This window comes from Lepidothrix coronata, unplaced genomic scaffold (assembly GCF_001604755.1).
Source record: "Lepidothrix coronata isolate B3197 unplaced genomic scaffold, Lepidothrix_coronata-1.0 Scaffold5, whole genome shotgun sequence".
Lineage (NCBI taxonomy): Eukaryota > Metazoa > Chordata > Aves > Passeriformes > Pipridae > Lepidothrix > Lepidothrix coronata.
This window is the reverse complement of record NW_016690185.1, coordinates 2918830-2937077: the sequence shown is the minus strand read 5'-3', so window position 1 is coordinate 2937077 and position 18248 is coordinate 2918830. Positions and strand designations below refer to the sequence as shown.

The following is an 18248-nucleotide window of genomic DNA, read 5'->3' as shown; positions in this document are numbered from 1 at the left end:
TGATTAACTTAGCAAAAATCAGCAGAGAAGAAATAAAATTGCAGAGCAGACATCCACTTTTGCTTGTATGTTGTGGAGTTTGCTTGTATGGTGTAGAGCAGGATTGCTGTCTGTCTCTCTACAATTGCTTTGATGGTCTGGTGAATAGGTCAGTTAAGGACTTCTGAGGGCCTCATACTCAGAGGAAGACAAAGATTCCTCTGAAATGTCACTTTACAGGGACTTATAAGTTCAAGTACAAAGGCAATCTTGAATATGCTATTACTCAAGGTCTGGAAATTTAAAATGCATTTATTTCTTGAAGTGGCAACAGAGTGAAGTATGACAGCTCTGCAAAAAGGCATCATCAGGGCATTTTATTTTAAAAATTAGCTATATTTTAACTCAGTGGTGGAAGAACTCACAGAAGTCTCCTATGAAACCAAGACCTGATCTAGGAAGATGCATATAGTTAATTATGAGAAATGAACAGGACAGGTTAAAGGGGAAGTTACCAGCAGAACTAATGTTATTTGTACCTTGAGTAAGAGCTCACACACTTCATTTATTTTTCCAAGAAGATAAAAATGCTTTAATCATTGTATCTAATGAAAACAAATGGCATGAAAGATACTTTAACAAAAACAACTTCTGTATCAAAAAAAAATTTCCATATTCATGTTTCCTTCCTCTTATGAAAAAAACAGATTTTCCTTAAATATCTTAAAAGCTCTCTTACAAAGTTAGTTTCAACTTTTCATGGGAAATCTTGTCACTGAAATGTAATGCTTTCTCGCTACACTCTTTGACTAATCCTTTTCATATAGCTGGTATGCTTCAGCATTAAATCATTGCAGGTCTGTCATAAAAGTTACCCTCAAATACAAGAGTGAAGTCTAACATTTAGAAAGGATGGAGAGAAAAAGTGGGAAAGGCAACACAATGCCAAGCAGTGCTGTGTATGTATCAAAATGTCCTCAAAACATAGCTGATTAACTGGAAACCAAAAAATTTCTTTCAGCACTGTATAAGGAAGCATGGAAGTTTTGGGACCAGCAACAGCCTTATATTCCTTGCAGGCATTTGAAACAAGCAAAACATGACTACCACAAATGGCTGCCCATGTGAGGATATTCATTATTCCTAGTGGTTCTGACTAGTTCTTTTAAAAGACATGACATTGTCAAGTTGTGTTTCTGCTGGGTACATCTGGGACACTGTAATCTAGGATTCCGTTGTATACACTACTGCGGATTACATTGGATACATCTGGATACAGACCCAGATAATCAGCTCTAGGTGGCCCTGCTTAAGCAGAGTGGTTGGACCAGTTTACCTCCAGAGGTCCCTCCCAACCTCAACTATTTTGTGATTCTGAGTGGCTGTGGTCATTATTCCATTTTACAGATCAAGAAACAGAGTGAAAGAGTAATGTTCATCATCACACAAGACATGAGCAGAAGAATATATTTTCTTGAGTGCCAATATCCTTATGAACACAATTAGGGACAGAGAAGCTCATGCATGGAAATAAGGTGATGAGTTTCTTAGCTGGTCAGTGAGAAGGAATATTTTCCTTATGTTAATTTCAAACAGTATAATGAAACTATTGCTGTGGAGTTGTTTGTACATTAGAAGTAAAGGGTATGTAATAAAGTGAGTGAGTGACTAGAATCAGGTGCAGGGAAAGTCAAAGTGGAGGAGTGGGAGAACAAATGGAAAGCAGAACAGGGAGTACACAAGCATGAATAGAGAACAAGGCAAGAAAAGAACGGCTGTGGGAGCCAGTGAGGGCAGGTGGAGATCCATAACCCATAAGTGTAACATTCAGATGCTCCATTAATAGATACAGCCCAAGAGAAGTACAGAGGCCTCCCTGAAGAAGGGCCAATGAACAATCATCTCATCCAGTTGGCATTTACTGTAAGACTGTTTAAATAACATTCAAGTCTCGTTGCCAACAAAAGAGACATATAATATAGACAACACAAAACAGTAACCTATAAATAAAAGCTAGAGTGTGCTATAAATACAAACTGAGGAGCCATGGATTTAATTAATGTCTCACTATATATAAATGGGCCTATTGGAATATATTGTCTGCAGCAAACCTCTCATTGCTACAAGTACTCACTATGCTTTTGAGGAAATTGTAACTGTACAAATCTCTATCCATATGAGTATTCCATCTCCTTTGGCAAATTCAAATCCATCTGAATTTGGGGGACACAAGATCTAGAAGAAATTAATAAACAAATTATTTGCAACTATACAGTTATAATTGTAAAAAAGTGGCAGGAATATGAATGACAGACAACATAAGAACTGTCATCAAGTACTTGTATATAAAGAGGCCAAGGAGACCTTCTAGAAATATTTTCTATCTTGTGCCTCAAAAAATCAGAACAAAACAAAGCAGAGAGAATTTAATTAGACAAATTCTACCCCAAGTCATACACTTCACATAGGATACATCAGATCATATAATTCTATAATGTTAAGGGTTGGAAGGGCCTAAAATATCATCTAGTCCCAGCCTTCCCTGCCATGGGCAAAACCACCTCCTACTAGACCAGGTTGCCTTTCTCCTTTCCCAGATCCTTTCTCCACATGGCCTACCATAGTTAGATCAAATCTAATTGTTGGAGTAGTAATTAGAATCAAAGTGTTTCAACACAGCCATTTGTTATCTTAGCAATTTCAGCTGTTGAGAGACAGATACCACCCTCTCAAGCTTCTTCCTTAGCAGCTATTATGTGAAAAAATGCAGAGCTTTGCTTTGCATTTATTGATTACACATTGCTGGCAATTTTGTGCAGTGTAGTGTTCATGTATCAAACAGGTGAGGATAAAAGCTGTGAAGAACAGAAGCAATGACAAATAATATTCAAAGCACCAAATAATATTACAAGCACTGTTTTAATGCAGTTATCTCTGATGGGCCTACCTTTTTGGAAAACAGGAATCAGGAACATACAGAAGCATTGGCAGCATCTGGTACTGGGTTCAGTGTTTTGGTATCTCCTAGTTATGAAGTGTGGTGAATCAACCTTCCATGGTTAGGTAAGCCAAATAAGAAAGACAGATTACCTGCTGACTCACACTGCTCAGATATCATACATGTACCTGTAAAATATATACTATCTCCTGGGCACAGATAGAAACAGCATAGTTCCAACTTTTAATGCATTCCTAAACTTACTTAACAGTGTTTCTCAGCTGTCAATATTTGGTCCCAAAGTGTTTTCAGCAAGAACTGGAGAGCTACCACCAGTGAGCTCCTCACCCACAAAAGTGGAAAAGTCTAAGTGTGAGGTGCACTGAAGCATCACACACTGCCTAGATGAGTGAAACATTGGCTAGATAAGACGTGAGATGGGCATAAAAGCTTTTGGCAGTGCACACCCCACCATATATAGGGCTGCATCTCCATAACTTGAAGGCATGTCCATGCGGACCATTCAAACAGAGCATTAATTAATAAACACCCTATCAGTCTGGTAAACTCAGTCTCTAATGGCCTCAAAGCAGCTGCCTACACATTCAGAAAAGGGGGAAGTGCATATGGGTTTTCCAGTCTCCTGACCCTACATAGCAAGTGCAGTTCATAGGTCTTGTAGTGAATATGCAAGTCCATCCAGTCCTCTGGGACCAAGGCAGCAACCATCATGGCTCAGTCAGCAGCAGGGTCCCACAGTGCAAAGGTGGGTATATCCTTTTTTCCCACTTAACCCTTGTCCATCCTCATGTACACACACACTTTTGAAAGCCCATGCAGTCAAAAGACACTCCTAAAAACTACACATACTGAATTCTAAAGCCAAAATTTAACCTCCAGCAGTTCAGCACCTTCTCAGTTATCCGTTAAGTGCACGGTAGCTGTGTAAGATGGCAAAGGGCCCAGGGCTTCTGAGTGTGCTGCACACCAGTGGCATGGGCTGGAACCGAACTACAGTTGCACACAGTGTTTACTGTATATCTGCTGGGTTGTGTGTTCTGCCAACAAATGGAGAAAGGTTTCTCTTGCAGGTCCGCAAAGGCAGGAAATTCAGGAGAGTGGAGTGCAGTGTTATCACTGCTCTTTTTTTTCGCATTAAGTTCCCCAGTAGACTGAAGAAGAACTAAATCTTTGTCTCTATGCTTATGAATAACTTGTCTTTGACCTGGGAAATTTGAAATGTCTGTTAGTTTGCCCCAGGGAGCCAGAAATGGTCAATGACCATCAGTCTACAACTGGAAGTCTGGATTTTAAAAATCCATGTGTAAATGAACTGAAAGTCTATTATGACCTGAGCTGAAGAGCAGATGTAGAAGTCATGTTTCCATGCTCAGTACCTTTTGATGAATGAAACACGACAAGATTTGAATTTCTGTCCAAGGTAAATAAGATAATTTTTTAGTTAATGGTTTCCAATCATGATAAGCCATGGATTTTGTGCCTGCCCAGAGTGATTTTAAGCTAGGATGTCTATGGATTCAAACAATTTACATCCCAATTTGGCAAAGCAGTATTTTTAGTGCAGAAAAAGTGTGCCTTTTGGAGGGAACCAGAAGGTGTCCTAAGAGTGGGGCCATACTTCTTTCTGTACTCGATCTTTCCTGCATGGTTATGTGGGGAGATTTACTCCAGTCACCAGGTCTGGAAAGTGTCAAAGTCACTAAGAGCATCAGAGCTCTTGCTCTTCTTTCCAGCTGTATCTGCAGTACTTAAATTCAGCTTGAGCAAGGAATGAACATGGCAGCACTAACATGATGTCAGGCATTAGTTTTGTTCTCTGTAAAATGGGATAATCTTGTATCTCACAGACATGTATTAGAACTAAAGTCACTGCAGTGAGTACCAAGTATTTTGGATGACAATAGAAAGTCTTAATAATAATTTATTAGTTTCCTTTCCTAAATATGCTCTATGCTGTTCAAAGCCTTCAAGTCGAAGAAGGACTGAGCTACTAGGAGCAATAAAATCACATTCCACTAGTGAATGTCTAGTGATATTTTAAAACTCTTCCTAAAAATTATAGCTTTACTAAAGGTGCTAACATATATGTATGCTCTCTGCCTCTGAAAGCAAAACCAAATATATCTCAGAGGGGGGCTGAAAAGATTCTGTTTGTAGATTTTTGAATGCACAAGCTTGCAATGGGGAAGGTGGCACCAGTGTACAGCTCCCTTGGAAAGTTACCTGTAAATATCAGAGTAGGCACTATCTGGACAAATGGAAACATCCCATGATCATGCTCTGAACTGGCCAAAATCAGCTTAACTGAAGTGTAGGAAGGGAATTGCTTGGGCCTGTTAGACCTGAAGATTTCCTTTAGATGCATCCACTTTCTCTACCTGAATATACTGTTGGGTGAAACAGACTCTAAGGAGCCATTGTACTTCTCCAAGGGCACAAGGTGTTCAGCAGTTTATCCAGCACAGCTGTTGCAGCCTGGACACTTCTACAAGGCACAGAATATCTGACATGTACAATAGGTTCCATCTCCCTGGACTTTGTATGCAGTGCTGGCACCTACACGTGAGCTGGCCCTCCAGGTCCCCCTTTGCAATCAGTAGACAGCAACAGGCACAGCTGACCTAATTTAGATGCATTTCAGTGTAGAAGAAATCAAACCATACAAAGGGCATCCTGCTGGCTTCTTCCCATGTGGATGTCTCCATGCTGATGACTCCCAGCTTGTTGTGGTTTGGTCTTCCTCCACAGGCAGTCAGGCTGACCAGCTGCTGAGGATGCTGGCCAAGATACCCTCGTACTAGCACAGCCACAGCTGTGTTAGCACAGCACTGCACCTAGGGCACAGAGGTCCTCTGGAGTTCAGCCCGGGACTGTCTTCAGGGCTGACATAGACATGTCAGGTGAGACCTGCTGAAAGCTGAATATTTGGCAAGATTTCTGTGAGCTTTCGGCTGAGGATTGAGCATTTCTGAAAGTGAGGACCCTATTGTAGGTGATCAAAAACAGGAATCTCTTTTGTGAAAAGTCCTATTCTGAGGAAACCAGAGAAACTGAAATAACATCAAATGTACAGTAGAGGACCGCTTTTTCAGACTTGTTTCTCTAATGTTCTCATTTCTAATAAATAATGACATAAATGAAAGTACTGGGAGATATTCAAGCAGGAAAACATCTTTATTTTTAGGAAGGGTAGTAGGATATTTATCTCAATTTGGCCTAAGCAAACAATCTTCAAAAAGGTCTCAGAACTGTGGCTGCCAATTTCAAATACTGCTCATAAAGAAAAATAAACATAAGCAAGCATGTTTGGATTGAGTTTGGAAATGTCCTCAGGAAGAAGAGGGCTGATGTTTCCATTGCTAAACCATGCACTTCCAGCAAACTGTTCTCTGTTTTAGACACAAGGATTTTAAATGAATGAAGGATGTTTAGGGTATTCACTCACACCTGTATGGCAAAAGATATAACAGAGTTTCATGGATTTGATATTACTGTTTGTCTAAACAATTCTTTCCAGACAAACATTACATATTGGCATGAAGTTGTCAAGAAGGGACATTGCTCCACTCAATTTTTATGATTGTTTTCATCAGTACATTAAAAACCTGGGCTTAATTTATGCATGCGTCCTACTTTTAAAGGTATCTAAGACTGATATGATGCCTGTTATATCAGAGGAGCAACCTTTTTCTATTTTCTTTTTCATGGGTTCTGGGGCAAAGCTTGATAATGTTCAAGTAGAGTTTGTTTTCTTTTCTTCTTCTTTTCTTTTCTTTCATTTCACAGGAGACTGCGGGGACTTCTGAGGGTCCCACGGTTCCAAAACTGTTGATCAATCTATGTCAAGTGATAAATATTATTATGCAAATAATTCACAGTATGTGTCACAGTTCTCTATAAATTTTTTGATTGAGAGATAGCCGGTCATGCCAAATTTCTCACTTCCCAGATTACGATTCCCTCAGGGAATCGTCTTCTGGCAATATTTTTACCACCTGTAGAGAACAGGTCAGACAGAAGAAAAATGAAAATTTGCATGCACAAATATATTTTCAAAATTAAACTATATGTCCAATGAACTTGCAACACCACCAGCGTAAAGCAGGTGAATGAGCTGATATGTCAGCTTAACCAGAAATAGCTATCTGTGTATGTACTTGTCCGTCACCAGAGGACAGGTAATGAGAATTAACTTAATTCTCTTCCACTGAAGGCTAAAAGAACATGATCAGGACAGTTACTATGACTTGAGTAGCATACAATAAGTTATGCTGTAGTCATTTATTTAACTCTTGACATATAAAGAAGTAATGCATGGGACCTGCTAGAAACTAAAAAAATGTGCATTTTTGCCTACTGTCATCAAAAATCACCCTTCTACACAAAATTCACATTCACTTTTACTATCCTGAGCAGACCTTTGAAGTGAGAGTTTACTAATACCATATGTTTGATCGTTGCCCTCGTGCCTGAACATCCACATAGCCCCCTGAGGAACCTTCTAAGATCTGGAGGGAAGCACACCTTTGGACTCTAGAAGTAAAGACCATAACACCGCTGGCAAGCTACAACCAAGGCTCAACTGACATTATACTTAGCAGTGACTTAGCAGCTGATGTGCCATCTCTACTACTTTGAGTGCTGTTCCTCAGATTCAGTTCCCCAAGTGCAACAGCTGTCTCCTCTTTTGCAGTGGTCCTAGTGGCAAGCACCATCTTTTTCTTCTGGGTTTGTTTTGGACCAGATTGTAATGGGATTCCTGGTCCAAGACTGGTAGCCACAATAATAATGAATATAACAAAGGCTGAAATGTCTTAATGTAGACCATTTAGCCCTGGATACACATCCTTTCATGTACCCTAGCACTCAAAAGAAAACTCTGGAAATACTAAACACTGGTATGGATCCAAGGGAGCCTTTTACTCTGGAAGACAGAGACCCTTTGTATGTTTATATATTCACAGGAAAGTCACAAGTTCCAGTACTAACTAAAGAAACATGCCATGTTTTCCTACCATTAGATGAGAGAGTCAATGGCTACATCTGAATTACTGAATAAAGCAGTGTGGGGACCTCCTAGTCAAATAGCATAACACAGCCCATGTCCATGTGTTGAAGCGCTCTCCGAGTTTGCCCAGAGAAGAGCAGTCCCATACAGACTGCCTCATGGGAGCACGTCCTAACAAATGTCATGCTCTGAGCTGTGCCTGGTCATTGTCAGGAAAATTACAATCTGTCAAGGAGCAAATTGAGGCCTGAAACTACACCTTGCCTTTCAGCTAGACAGTGCAGATGCAGTCACAGAGGACACTTGGTGCATGCTACCAGCACAGCACTCTTCTTTTGGGAAAAGCAAACCAGAGGAGGCAGGGTCACAGCAAACATATCTACCCCAGCACAGCTGCACCACTACTTCTAGGTGGAACAGTGGACCTAATTCTGCCCTCAGTTATGCAGGTTTGGATAAGGAGCAGCTGCAATGAAAGCAATGGAACTACTTGAATATAATATGAGAGTAAATTCATACCATGTATATGTGGATTGTCTTCCATCTTCAGTCCCATCTTGCGCCCAGACCAGTAGAAGTGTCTGAAGAAACAGAATATGACTACAGGCTCCACAGCACTTTCAGCATGCAGCTGGTTCTTGTTTTTGGGAAATGTAATAATTAAATCCAGATGCAAAGCGAGAAGGGGGGGAATAAATGCCCCACAGGCATAAAAATTTTCAGGAGATCAGCAAGACCAACATTCAGTTGGACTTTTCAGCTTGAACTGGAACAAACTTTTTCCCTTGGGGAAAAAGAAATCTTATAATTGTGAAGACATAATTGCTAATGCAGACCTAACATTTTGGCTCACTAATTGTATTCACCGTTCAGGAACAGATAGTGGATGGAAATGTTCCTCACTCAATTGCCTACCTAATGATTTTTCGGGGAGGGTATTTTTATTTTTTTCCAGACCTGTTTGTGCTTTGTGTGCAATTATTTTATGCTTCCAGAACATTCAGCAATTTGAATCCCTCAATTAGTTCAACACTCTGACACTTCTTTTTATAAATATGATGTTGGCTCACATCCTGGAACAACCAACCAATCACTCCATTATCACTAGTAGGGCAAGGAGCAACACAAATATATCAGAATACTTCAGAATGCCTGAGAAAACTTCTTAGCCCAAAGGAAACAATCTGGATCCCATTTTCCCCTCATTTCCTCTTCCCTCATAGCATTGATTGTCAATACCTCATTTCTGGCTTACATTGATGCAACCCATGGTTTAAAGTATTGTATTAGAATAGTGAGCATCAGCACTTTCTAAGTTTTTGTGATGAATTGAATAACGTGGGGGGAAAATGTTGCAAAAAAAATACTCAGGTGACTTGGTATCCTTCATCTCATTTTCAAGAGGGTCTCCAACAATGAAAATAGCAGAGGCACACAAAATTGAGGCAGATGGCCTGAGGAACTGAGGAGTGTGTCTTTTCAGAATAGGAGGTAAGCTGGTTCCCAGTGGACCTTAGCAAAGACTGTGCAACACTTTCCCATACGCTGGAACTGGCAGTGTTGCACTGAACTGCACCTAACTTTTTCTGCCTTATGTGTGGATTAGATGAAAGCTCACTCATGGCTGCAATGCAGGCATGCCCTTAGTTGAACTAAAAATAAGATTATCTTTGTGGCTGACTAAAGGATTTTCACAGACACCTCTACACATATCCCTATTGTCTATATTCACTATCACAAGTAAAAAATTATTCTGCTTAGACCTGCAAAACCAAGAAAGCTTTTGGGCAGACACTAAAGGACCAGCTAGGACCACCCTCCAGCTGAGGGGCAGGAGAGTATAACAAGCTTTAGATCTGTATAGGTGGAAATAAATATTGCAAAGGCAGACACTGGGATAAGAATCTGTTTTCAATTTAGAAACTAACTGTCTCCCTTCCACAGTGTGTGGCGTAATCATTCTTCTGCAACCTTCGGTCTGGCAGGAGCCAGTCCTATTGCTCTGTGTTAAGACTAAGCAACTGAAAGAAACAAGCAGTACAAATAGACAGTATTTCTGCTGTCCCAAAGTGGTTGTGGTATGAAGACTTTTCCTCCTAGGAACTATTATCAAATAAACTGTTTCCAAAGCAAACCAGATAAAATATTGTGCATAAGAAGGGTAAAGGCAACTGTGATTTCCATTTATGTTCATCTGAGCTTCTCAGAGCTCTCTGGGATAAGACTGGATTAATGATTCATTTTTAAACATCATTTTTTAAAGCTTGTTGTTAGTCATCTCACAAGATACATTGTTTTCTAAACAAGCACCTTATCTGGCTGTTTTGAAGTGCCTACCAACACTTGAGAATGGAAGTTAACATGGAGACGAGACTCAAGACGGCTGTCTTTTGCTACCCGGTGCTCCACAGCCACAACTGCCACCATGAAGACGTGCAAGTGCAGGTTCCAGACGTGACAGGGCCACAGCACCATGCCAGGATTAGGTAGCCCCAGCCACCAGCAGGGATATTTAGCACTAGTACTCACAGCCCAGCTTTTGCAGCTAATGGAAGTATCACTGTGTGGTGCTGGATTTGATACTATAGACCTGCTGTTCATGCCATAGCTTACAGCGGGCATGAGAAGCAAAGGTTGCTGCAGTGCAGAAAAAAAAACTCATCCTTAATTTCAGGGCAACCCAGGAAAGTAAGGAAGAGGGAGATACAAAGGAAATCTAATCCTAATTTGATCAGTACCATATAATAAGAAGACTCATAGCTCATACAAATGCGAGAAGATTCATGCTCTTCTGTGTCACTTGAACTTTCCACTTTTCCCACTTTTTGCAAGGGTAGGTCCTCAAGATCCACAAAATACAAAAAGTGCTGGCCACAAGAATTATGCCAGGAGGGCCTGGCATACCTCAGGCTCTGACACCCACTTCAGGGGTGCTATTTGCAAATGATAGCAGAAACAGGATGTGGTAAATAATTTTTTTTAAAGCTGAATGATGTGCTGGTGCTTTCACATCATCTCTGCAACAATATTACAAGAGTTAGATAAGGTTAAGATATTTAGGATCCAAAAATTCATGAGTTTGCAGGGATCCAACATAATCTATGTGACACAGGGAGACTGGACAGGGAGAGCAAGTGCTGACTGAGTAAGAGATGTTGCTCCTGAGGTCAACCTGTGCATGTCTCACCAGCTTTGTATAATGAGGGAGAAGTTCTTCAGTGGAGAACAAGAATTTACACATAATACACCAAATGAAAGCTATCCTCTTTAATTTTCTTTTTATTTTTCAGTCTTAGAGGGTTATCTTAATAGCCTTGTGTTTCTGACTCCTTATACCATTGCTCTAATTAGGCAATGTAGACATTTACAGTTTTCTGCTTAATTTTGGTAAGCTTTGGTGTGTTATCAAAAATACTAAATTATATAGAACAGGCTCAGCCACACATTTATTCAGAAGGACCTTGATGTCTGTAGGTATGTTTCTGTCTCCTGTAGATTATTTATCCAAAGCTCATCAAAGCTTTGATGGAAAGTAAATTTTCTAAAGCTTTTCCTTTTTTCAAGTAAAAAGGAGTTCCTTTCCTATAAATACACCTTCTTTGCTGAGAAGGATTATCATTTCTGATTAACACATCCTCTAGTACAAAATGTAGCAAGAATCTACCAGTTCCACACCCACTGCTGGTCAGGGACAGGACACGGGCAGGAATGCTGACGGCTTGAATACTCTAAGGCAAAAAAGCAAGCAAGCACCAGGACAGAGAGTAAAAGAACAGACTCGAGTTCAGCAGTGTGTGTGTGTGGTCTGCTATGACTGGGTTGAGCAGTGTGCTCTGGGGAGACCTGATAGTTATAGTTCTTGTTTTCTGCTCCTCCCACCAAACCTTAGGAAATACTTTTTTTTTCCATTGCAGGGATGCCAAGAAGGATTTTATCGTACCAGCTCAGGAAAATGCTCTCCTTGCAACTGTAATGGTAATGCAAACAGATGCCTTGATGGATCTGGAATCTGTGTGGTAAGGAATTTCTGTCTTCTCTGATTGTTTGACTCTTCAATTAACACCAGTGCTCAGTTTCAATACACAGCAAAAGCAGTGTCTTTACCACAGGACTTTTTGCTGAAGATTGATCATAACCAGGGCCAAGATCAATACATTAATAACATTATCATGGCCAAATTTCATTCTCACCTACATAAATTATCTCTGCACATTCAAAACCCTTCCTGCATGCTGTATTTTTGAGACCTAGTATGCTGGAGACCTAGTCCATCACAAATATGCAAAGAGTTTTATATACCTCTGGAGAAAAAAAAATCTATAAATTCAAACACATTTCTTTCTTCCTTTTATGAATACAGTGCTGTATATAATATAAACAATTTACAATGGTGAGCAACCCCTGTGAGTGTATATACATGTGTTATCCATAGCAATTCTGCTGCATGGCAGCCTCCTGCTGTGAAGGAACAACATGAGAAGGTTGAAATAATACACCAAGGGAAGATCGTGTTGAACTCCAAGGTACTGTTACAATTTCCAGTATGTTCAATCTCACTCAGAATCAGCTCATACAGAAAGGTACGTGTTAGTAATAGTAGTTGAACATTTGTAGCTCCAGAGCAAAAATCAGTTCAGTAAAACTAATCCCAATTACTAGTGGGCAATCAGAGCACTAATACACTAATAAAAATGATAGAAGTTAATACTGTAATGTATCTAAACCACATAGCAAGAGCTAGGCACTAGTATACTCTTTGCAGACTTGTAAAGCAGTAGAGCCCAGAACTCCTTGCTCTGCCATGTGTTACTTTTGACAAATCATAAACCTTTGCCCTCAGTTTATCTCTTCATAAAATGGCCTCATAATATTCACATATTTTGCATCATTGCAGCCACTATCAAGTTTTCAGTTATATAAATACATAAAGTCATGCTCCATGGCCTATTTCCTACCATTTTTATTTCTGTGGGAAGAAGACAGTGCAGCTGTTCAGCCTAGGAACAATTACTATGGTTTGGCCACTGTAATGTGCTTAGAATTGGCTGGTTTCTGCAGAACACATATTGGCTTACTGTTTTAATACTATATTTTCAAAAGTGGTTTTACACTGCTAGGCATTCACAGCTATTCTCTTTCACATGCACAAGGCTTTTGCTCATGGGATGATTGTCCCCTTAGTGCCAAGTGACCATGCCAAGGGGAAACTTCCAACAGAAGACTTAGGAACAAGAGAGAGAGCTTGTCAAATGTCTGCTTCTGGTAACCCTGATCACCAGAGAGTTTCTGGAGTAGAATATATGAGGTAGGGAAGTGTAATATCTTCAGTTTACAAACACAGCAGAAGACCTGTTTCCTATCTTCCACAAACTAAGCCTGATGTCAAGGGTTCAGGAACAAAACAAAACAACAGCAACAACAACAGCAAAGCTACCGTATTAGCAGGAAATAATCTGAAAGTGTTTGTCCATTCCTGACTGGTATTTCTTCAGGATACTAAACTCCTGGAATTAGCCCAGTAGTAAGGAATAAAATGAAAATCCAAACACCAATTTTCTACTTGAGTTCTAGTAAGCCCTTTGATAGCTTATCTGAATGATTTAAGAAGCCATTAAATACAGGTCATTTACTTCTGAATAAAGGGGAACAGTGAAAAGCTTAAGTGAAATAAGAGTGAAAGGAAGAGGGATAGAGCAGAATGAAAAGGAGTCTTAAAAGTTTGATAGCATAAAACAGAACAAGAGACGGCCATGGGGACTGCAGTAACAGGACTTTCCTGAGCATTTGGAAACATCCAGGCAAGTTCGGAAGACTAATGAAATTGGTAAACCAGCAAATGTGACTGAAAAGTCTGGGAGCAGGAAAGCTTAGAGAATGAAAGAAGTAACTTGAATTACAGCAAGGAGAAGCATGTCAGATGAATGAATTAATTTAAATTAGGAAAAAGTGACTTGATGTTTGGTAACATGATTTGTATTAGAATCAGTGGACGAAGCAGCTTTCCGAAAGGACTGTTCTGAACAAGCGCATGTATGGATCTGGCCAAAGGCTGCTGGGACTGGGGCTGGCGCAGAAGGGAGTAGATACCTGCAATAGCTGGGAGTTTCTGCAAAGAGATAGCCCCACATGGTATGGAGAGCTCACCATTTTCTCCATTCTCTCCATTCTCAAATTTTTAGGCAAACTAATCCAATAATTCTTGCAATGGTAACCACCACATATGATAGTAAGATGTAAGATTTTCTGCACTGAATTAGTTTTTAATGGACTGTTGAAAAAAATAAATCTATATTTATCCCATATTATTATTGTTGTCATCCTCCACTTCTATCAGTATGAACCTGCTATCTCCCTGAGATGCAGCACTATTCTAAAATTTTATCACTTATGGACCCTTCACTGTCACCATCTTACTGTAAACATGAGCCATAGACACAGAATGTCTTTAGCAGAAGATCTTGAGAAGAACTGATGTTCCCCAACGTTAAAACTTTCTATGTCTGCATGTTTAATGGAATTTTTTTAATAGACTTATTTAAGCATTAAAAAAACCTCATAATTTTTTAAAGTTAACTCTGCTAACAATTCTGACAGTAATAATAACATGAAAGTAGTAATAACATTGTGTTCAGTTGGTAGATAATTATTTTTTTATAGTTTAAGTAATAACTAAGCTATAAGAACCAAATAAAGCTGTGAAATGGACAAGACAGTATGAAAAGGAAAAAGTACTCTGCTTCAAAAGGGATGAAATATAAGGGTCAGATTCCATACTAAGCTCTGAGACCATCATATTATGCAAATCCCCCAAATCAATTTGGCAAATGTAGTTCCCACAGCATACAAATTAATGAAATTTTCATTGGCCTGTGCCCTGAATTTAAAATCAAATAAAATTAAACCCTTATTAGCAATGCCTTCAGGTAGAGTGCTCACATCTTTAATTTCTGTCAGCATATATAACTTGAGATTCTGTTTCAAAATGTCTCACAGCTTATTCATAGAGTGTAAATCAAATCCACAAGTCATTAAAAGCTTATTGAATGACACAATCAATGAATCAACAAACTCATTAGGTAACCAGACAGAAGAAATTACTGCAGACAGAGCCTTTCTTGCACAAATGTCCACATAAAACCAGTGCTGAAATCAGTCATGTGGTCCTGTGATTAAAACTGAAGAGACACTCAGTCCATGGTATTAGGATGGAAAATCATCCAAGTGTTAAAGGAAGAACATCCAACACAGTGTAAGCTCTATTTATGATATAATCAAATTGAGATGTCAAATAATGCTTCGCTTCATTTCAAAGACGTTATCTGTTGATACAGGTAAGGGGAAGAAATGCCAATTTATTGTGCTGATTTTAGACTTTAGACTTTTAACATAATTTTCTTAATCCTGGCTAAGAGAAGAAAATAAAGTCACTTAGGCACTTAGGACTTTAGCTTTTGATTTTAGAAACATACATATATGTGATGTTAAATGGGTGAAACTGCATCAACTGCAAGTAGTAGTCTGCAGACCCAGGGATGTGCTTTTCTCCTGCATAAAGCACATCATGTTTTGCTGCTAATAAGCTAGGAAGATATGAAGGGAATGTTTTGCTTCCTTCACTGTCCCCCTGACCCTATTCCACCAGTAACCTACAGCAGGGCTATTTCTTTAGAACACCTCCACAGAGGGTTCAACATTTGAAAATTCAGACATGGGGGCAGGCTTCAAATGACTGGACATCAGAGAAGTGATGGTCAGCTCTGAAATGAATGACATATGGAGGTGAAATAGCTTGTCTAAAGTAATAAGCTGTCATATAATATGAGAGTAATATAATTGACAGGGATTTACCATACCAAAAATTTTGATTGCACACTCCAGGGAAGGAAGTTGCTTGAGATGACTACAATATATTATGGCAGTGATTCCAGACAAACGCAACAAAATGGATTGAAAGGTTGAAAAGATTTAAAAGTCACCAAGCTGTACATCCAGGCAAACTTTTGTTGGACTGACTTATCAGTGTCCTTTGTGTGGCTTCAACTATTAATGGAGGTTAGACCTTCATAGAGCAGAACAAGTAAGACAGAGAGAGCACTATAGCAGAAGGTGAAGGGTAGGTTTGTCGTTGTCTACCTAAAAATCTCTAAGTGGTTTGTTACCATCTCAATCCCATATATTTGATTAGTATTTATAGAAGATATCCAAATACTCATAAATAAATAAATATGAATAAATATGGAAGAAGAAAGAGCAAATGATCATAACAGTGGAGAGGATAAATCCACTGGTATCTTTTCCAGCCTTTTATGGAACTTTTTTACAATAGAGCATATTGTAGCGTGAGTGATTTGTGTTTAAGTGTTTGGGTCTACAGCTGAGTGGAACAGTTGGAACAGATCTGGCAGTTCTGCCCAAGAGGATAATATGTTCCACATGATTGCCAAGGCTGGTCTGGAGAATTGCCAGTGGATCCACAACCATCCATCAAGTACGAACAAAAAGCAGTTAGGAAGGTAGTAAAATTCTCCAGCTTATTAGGTACTTCTGGCTTCACAAAGAGCCTTGTTGCTTATAGCTCCATGTTTCTTTCTATAAAGATGAACCTCAGCTATCTATAGTGACCTTGGTGATATATATTTGAAAAGCTAACTAGAACTACAACAGTCTTGTGCTAAATGAAGCCTTTCTCTTCTCCAGAGTGTTTTAGAATGCAGTAGTTGCAAAAGCATTAGTGTTAGTCAACTCATTTTCCTCCCTCTTAGCTATGTTTAAATTGAGTATTTGTTGTCCTAACTGGTTTACTATTGAAAACTTGCAACAGTGACCCCCAACATGGAACCAATTTGTTTCGGCTCCCTGCACAGCCTGTGTAAGAGGCACAAAGGAAGTCAGGCCAAGACTGGGAGGAGGGGCTGCTGCTGCTCTCACACCTGCTCGGCCACATTTGCCACAGTTCGTTAAGACAGATGATGGATTGAGAAAGTAGGAGGCCAGGTGGGAGACAAGGTGTCAGTTCTGTAGTGGGTTGACTCTGGCTGAACGCCAGGTACCCACTGAAGCTGCTCCCTCACTCCCCTCTGCAACTGGACAGAGGAGAGAAAATACAAAAAAGGGTCCATGAGTTAAGATAAGGATAGGGAGATATCACTCACCACATACCATCATGGGTGAAACAGACTCAAAGTGGGGATATTAATTAAATTTATTACTAACAGAATTAGAGCAGGAGAATGAGAAGTAAAATAAATCTTAAAAACACCTTCCCCCCATCCCTCTTTCCTTCCTAAGTTCTACCTCCTCCCCCACAGCGGTGCAGGTAGGCAGAAAAGGGGGTTATGGTCAGTTCATCAAAGGTTGTTTCTGCCCCTGTTCAGAGAGAGGAGTCCTTCCCCTACTCCACCGTGAGGTGCCCCCTCTCCTTCACAAACTTCTTCATAAACTGCTGCAACATGGGTCACTTTTCCAAAGAGTACAGTCCTTCAGGCACAGGCTGCTCCAGCGTGGGTCCCCCACAGGGCCACAAGTCCTACCAAGAAGACCTGCTCCTGCGTGGTCTCCTCTCTCCACCAGTCTGCAGTCCCTGCCAGGACCCTTCTCCAGCATGGATTTCCCATGGGTTCGCAGCCTCCTTCCCGCATCCACCTGCTCCAATGTGGGTCTCCTCCATGGGCTGAAGGTGGATCTCTGCACCCCCGTGGTCCTCCATGGACTGCAGGGACACAGCTGCTCCACCATGGTCTGCACCACTGACTGCAGGGAAACCTCAGCTCCAGGGCCTGGAGCACCTCCTTACCCCTCCTTCATCACTGATCTTGGTGTCTGCAGAGCTGTTCACATGGTCTCACTCTGCTTTTTTCCAGCTGCAATTTTCACTTGCCCAATAACATTTTTTTCCTTCTTAAATATGTTATCACAGGGGCATTACTATCATTCCTGATGGGCTTGGCCTTGGCCAGCAGTGGGTCCAACCTTGAGCTGGTTGGCATTGGTTCTACCAGACATGAGGGAAGCTTCTGGCAGCTTCTCGCAGAAGCTACGGGGGTAGCACTCCCACTATGAAAACTCGGCCACAGAGACCCAACACAAGCTCCCACTTCTCTGATAAAGGACAAGTTCCACAAATCAAAACTTTGACGTAGAGGGGGTATATTGTCTCAAACTATATCAGGAAGTGAGGTTTTTTTCTATTCTAATTTTTTTTAGGTAGACAATTGTCTTTATTTCAGTAAAAATTTCACAATACCTTATGTTTACTTTTAGTGCCTTATCTCCTTCTTACATACAAAATTCTGAAAACTAGCA

At 40.2% G+C, this 18248-nt stretch overlaps 1 protein-coding gene across 2 annotated transcripts in view; it reads left to right on the top strand.

Annotated features, from left to right (window-relative positions):
* Positions 1–18248, top strand: part of LAMA4 (laminin subunit alpha 4) — a 101549-nt gene that overhangs the window by 11151 nt on the left and 72150 nt on the right. For both annotated transcript variants that reach the window (XM_017829548.1, XM_017829537.1), the window contains exon 2: positions 11861–11962. In XM_017829548.1, the coding sequence (XP_017685037.1) occupies positions 11861–11962 (102 nt within the window). The remainder of the gene's footprint in view (positions 1–11860; positions 11963–18248) is intronic.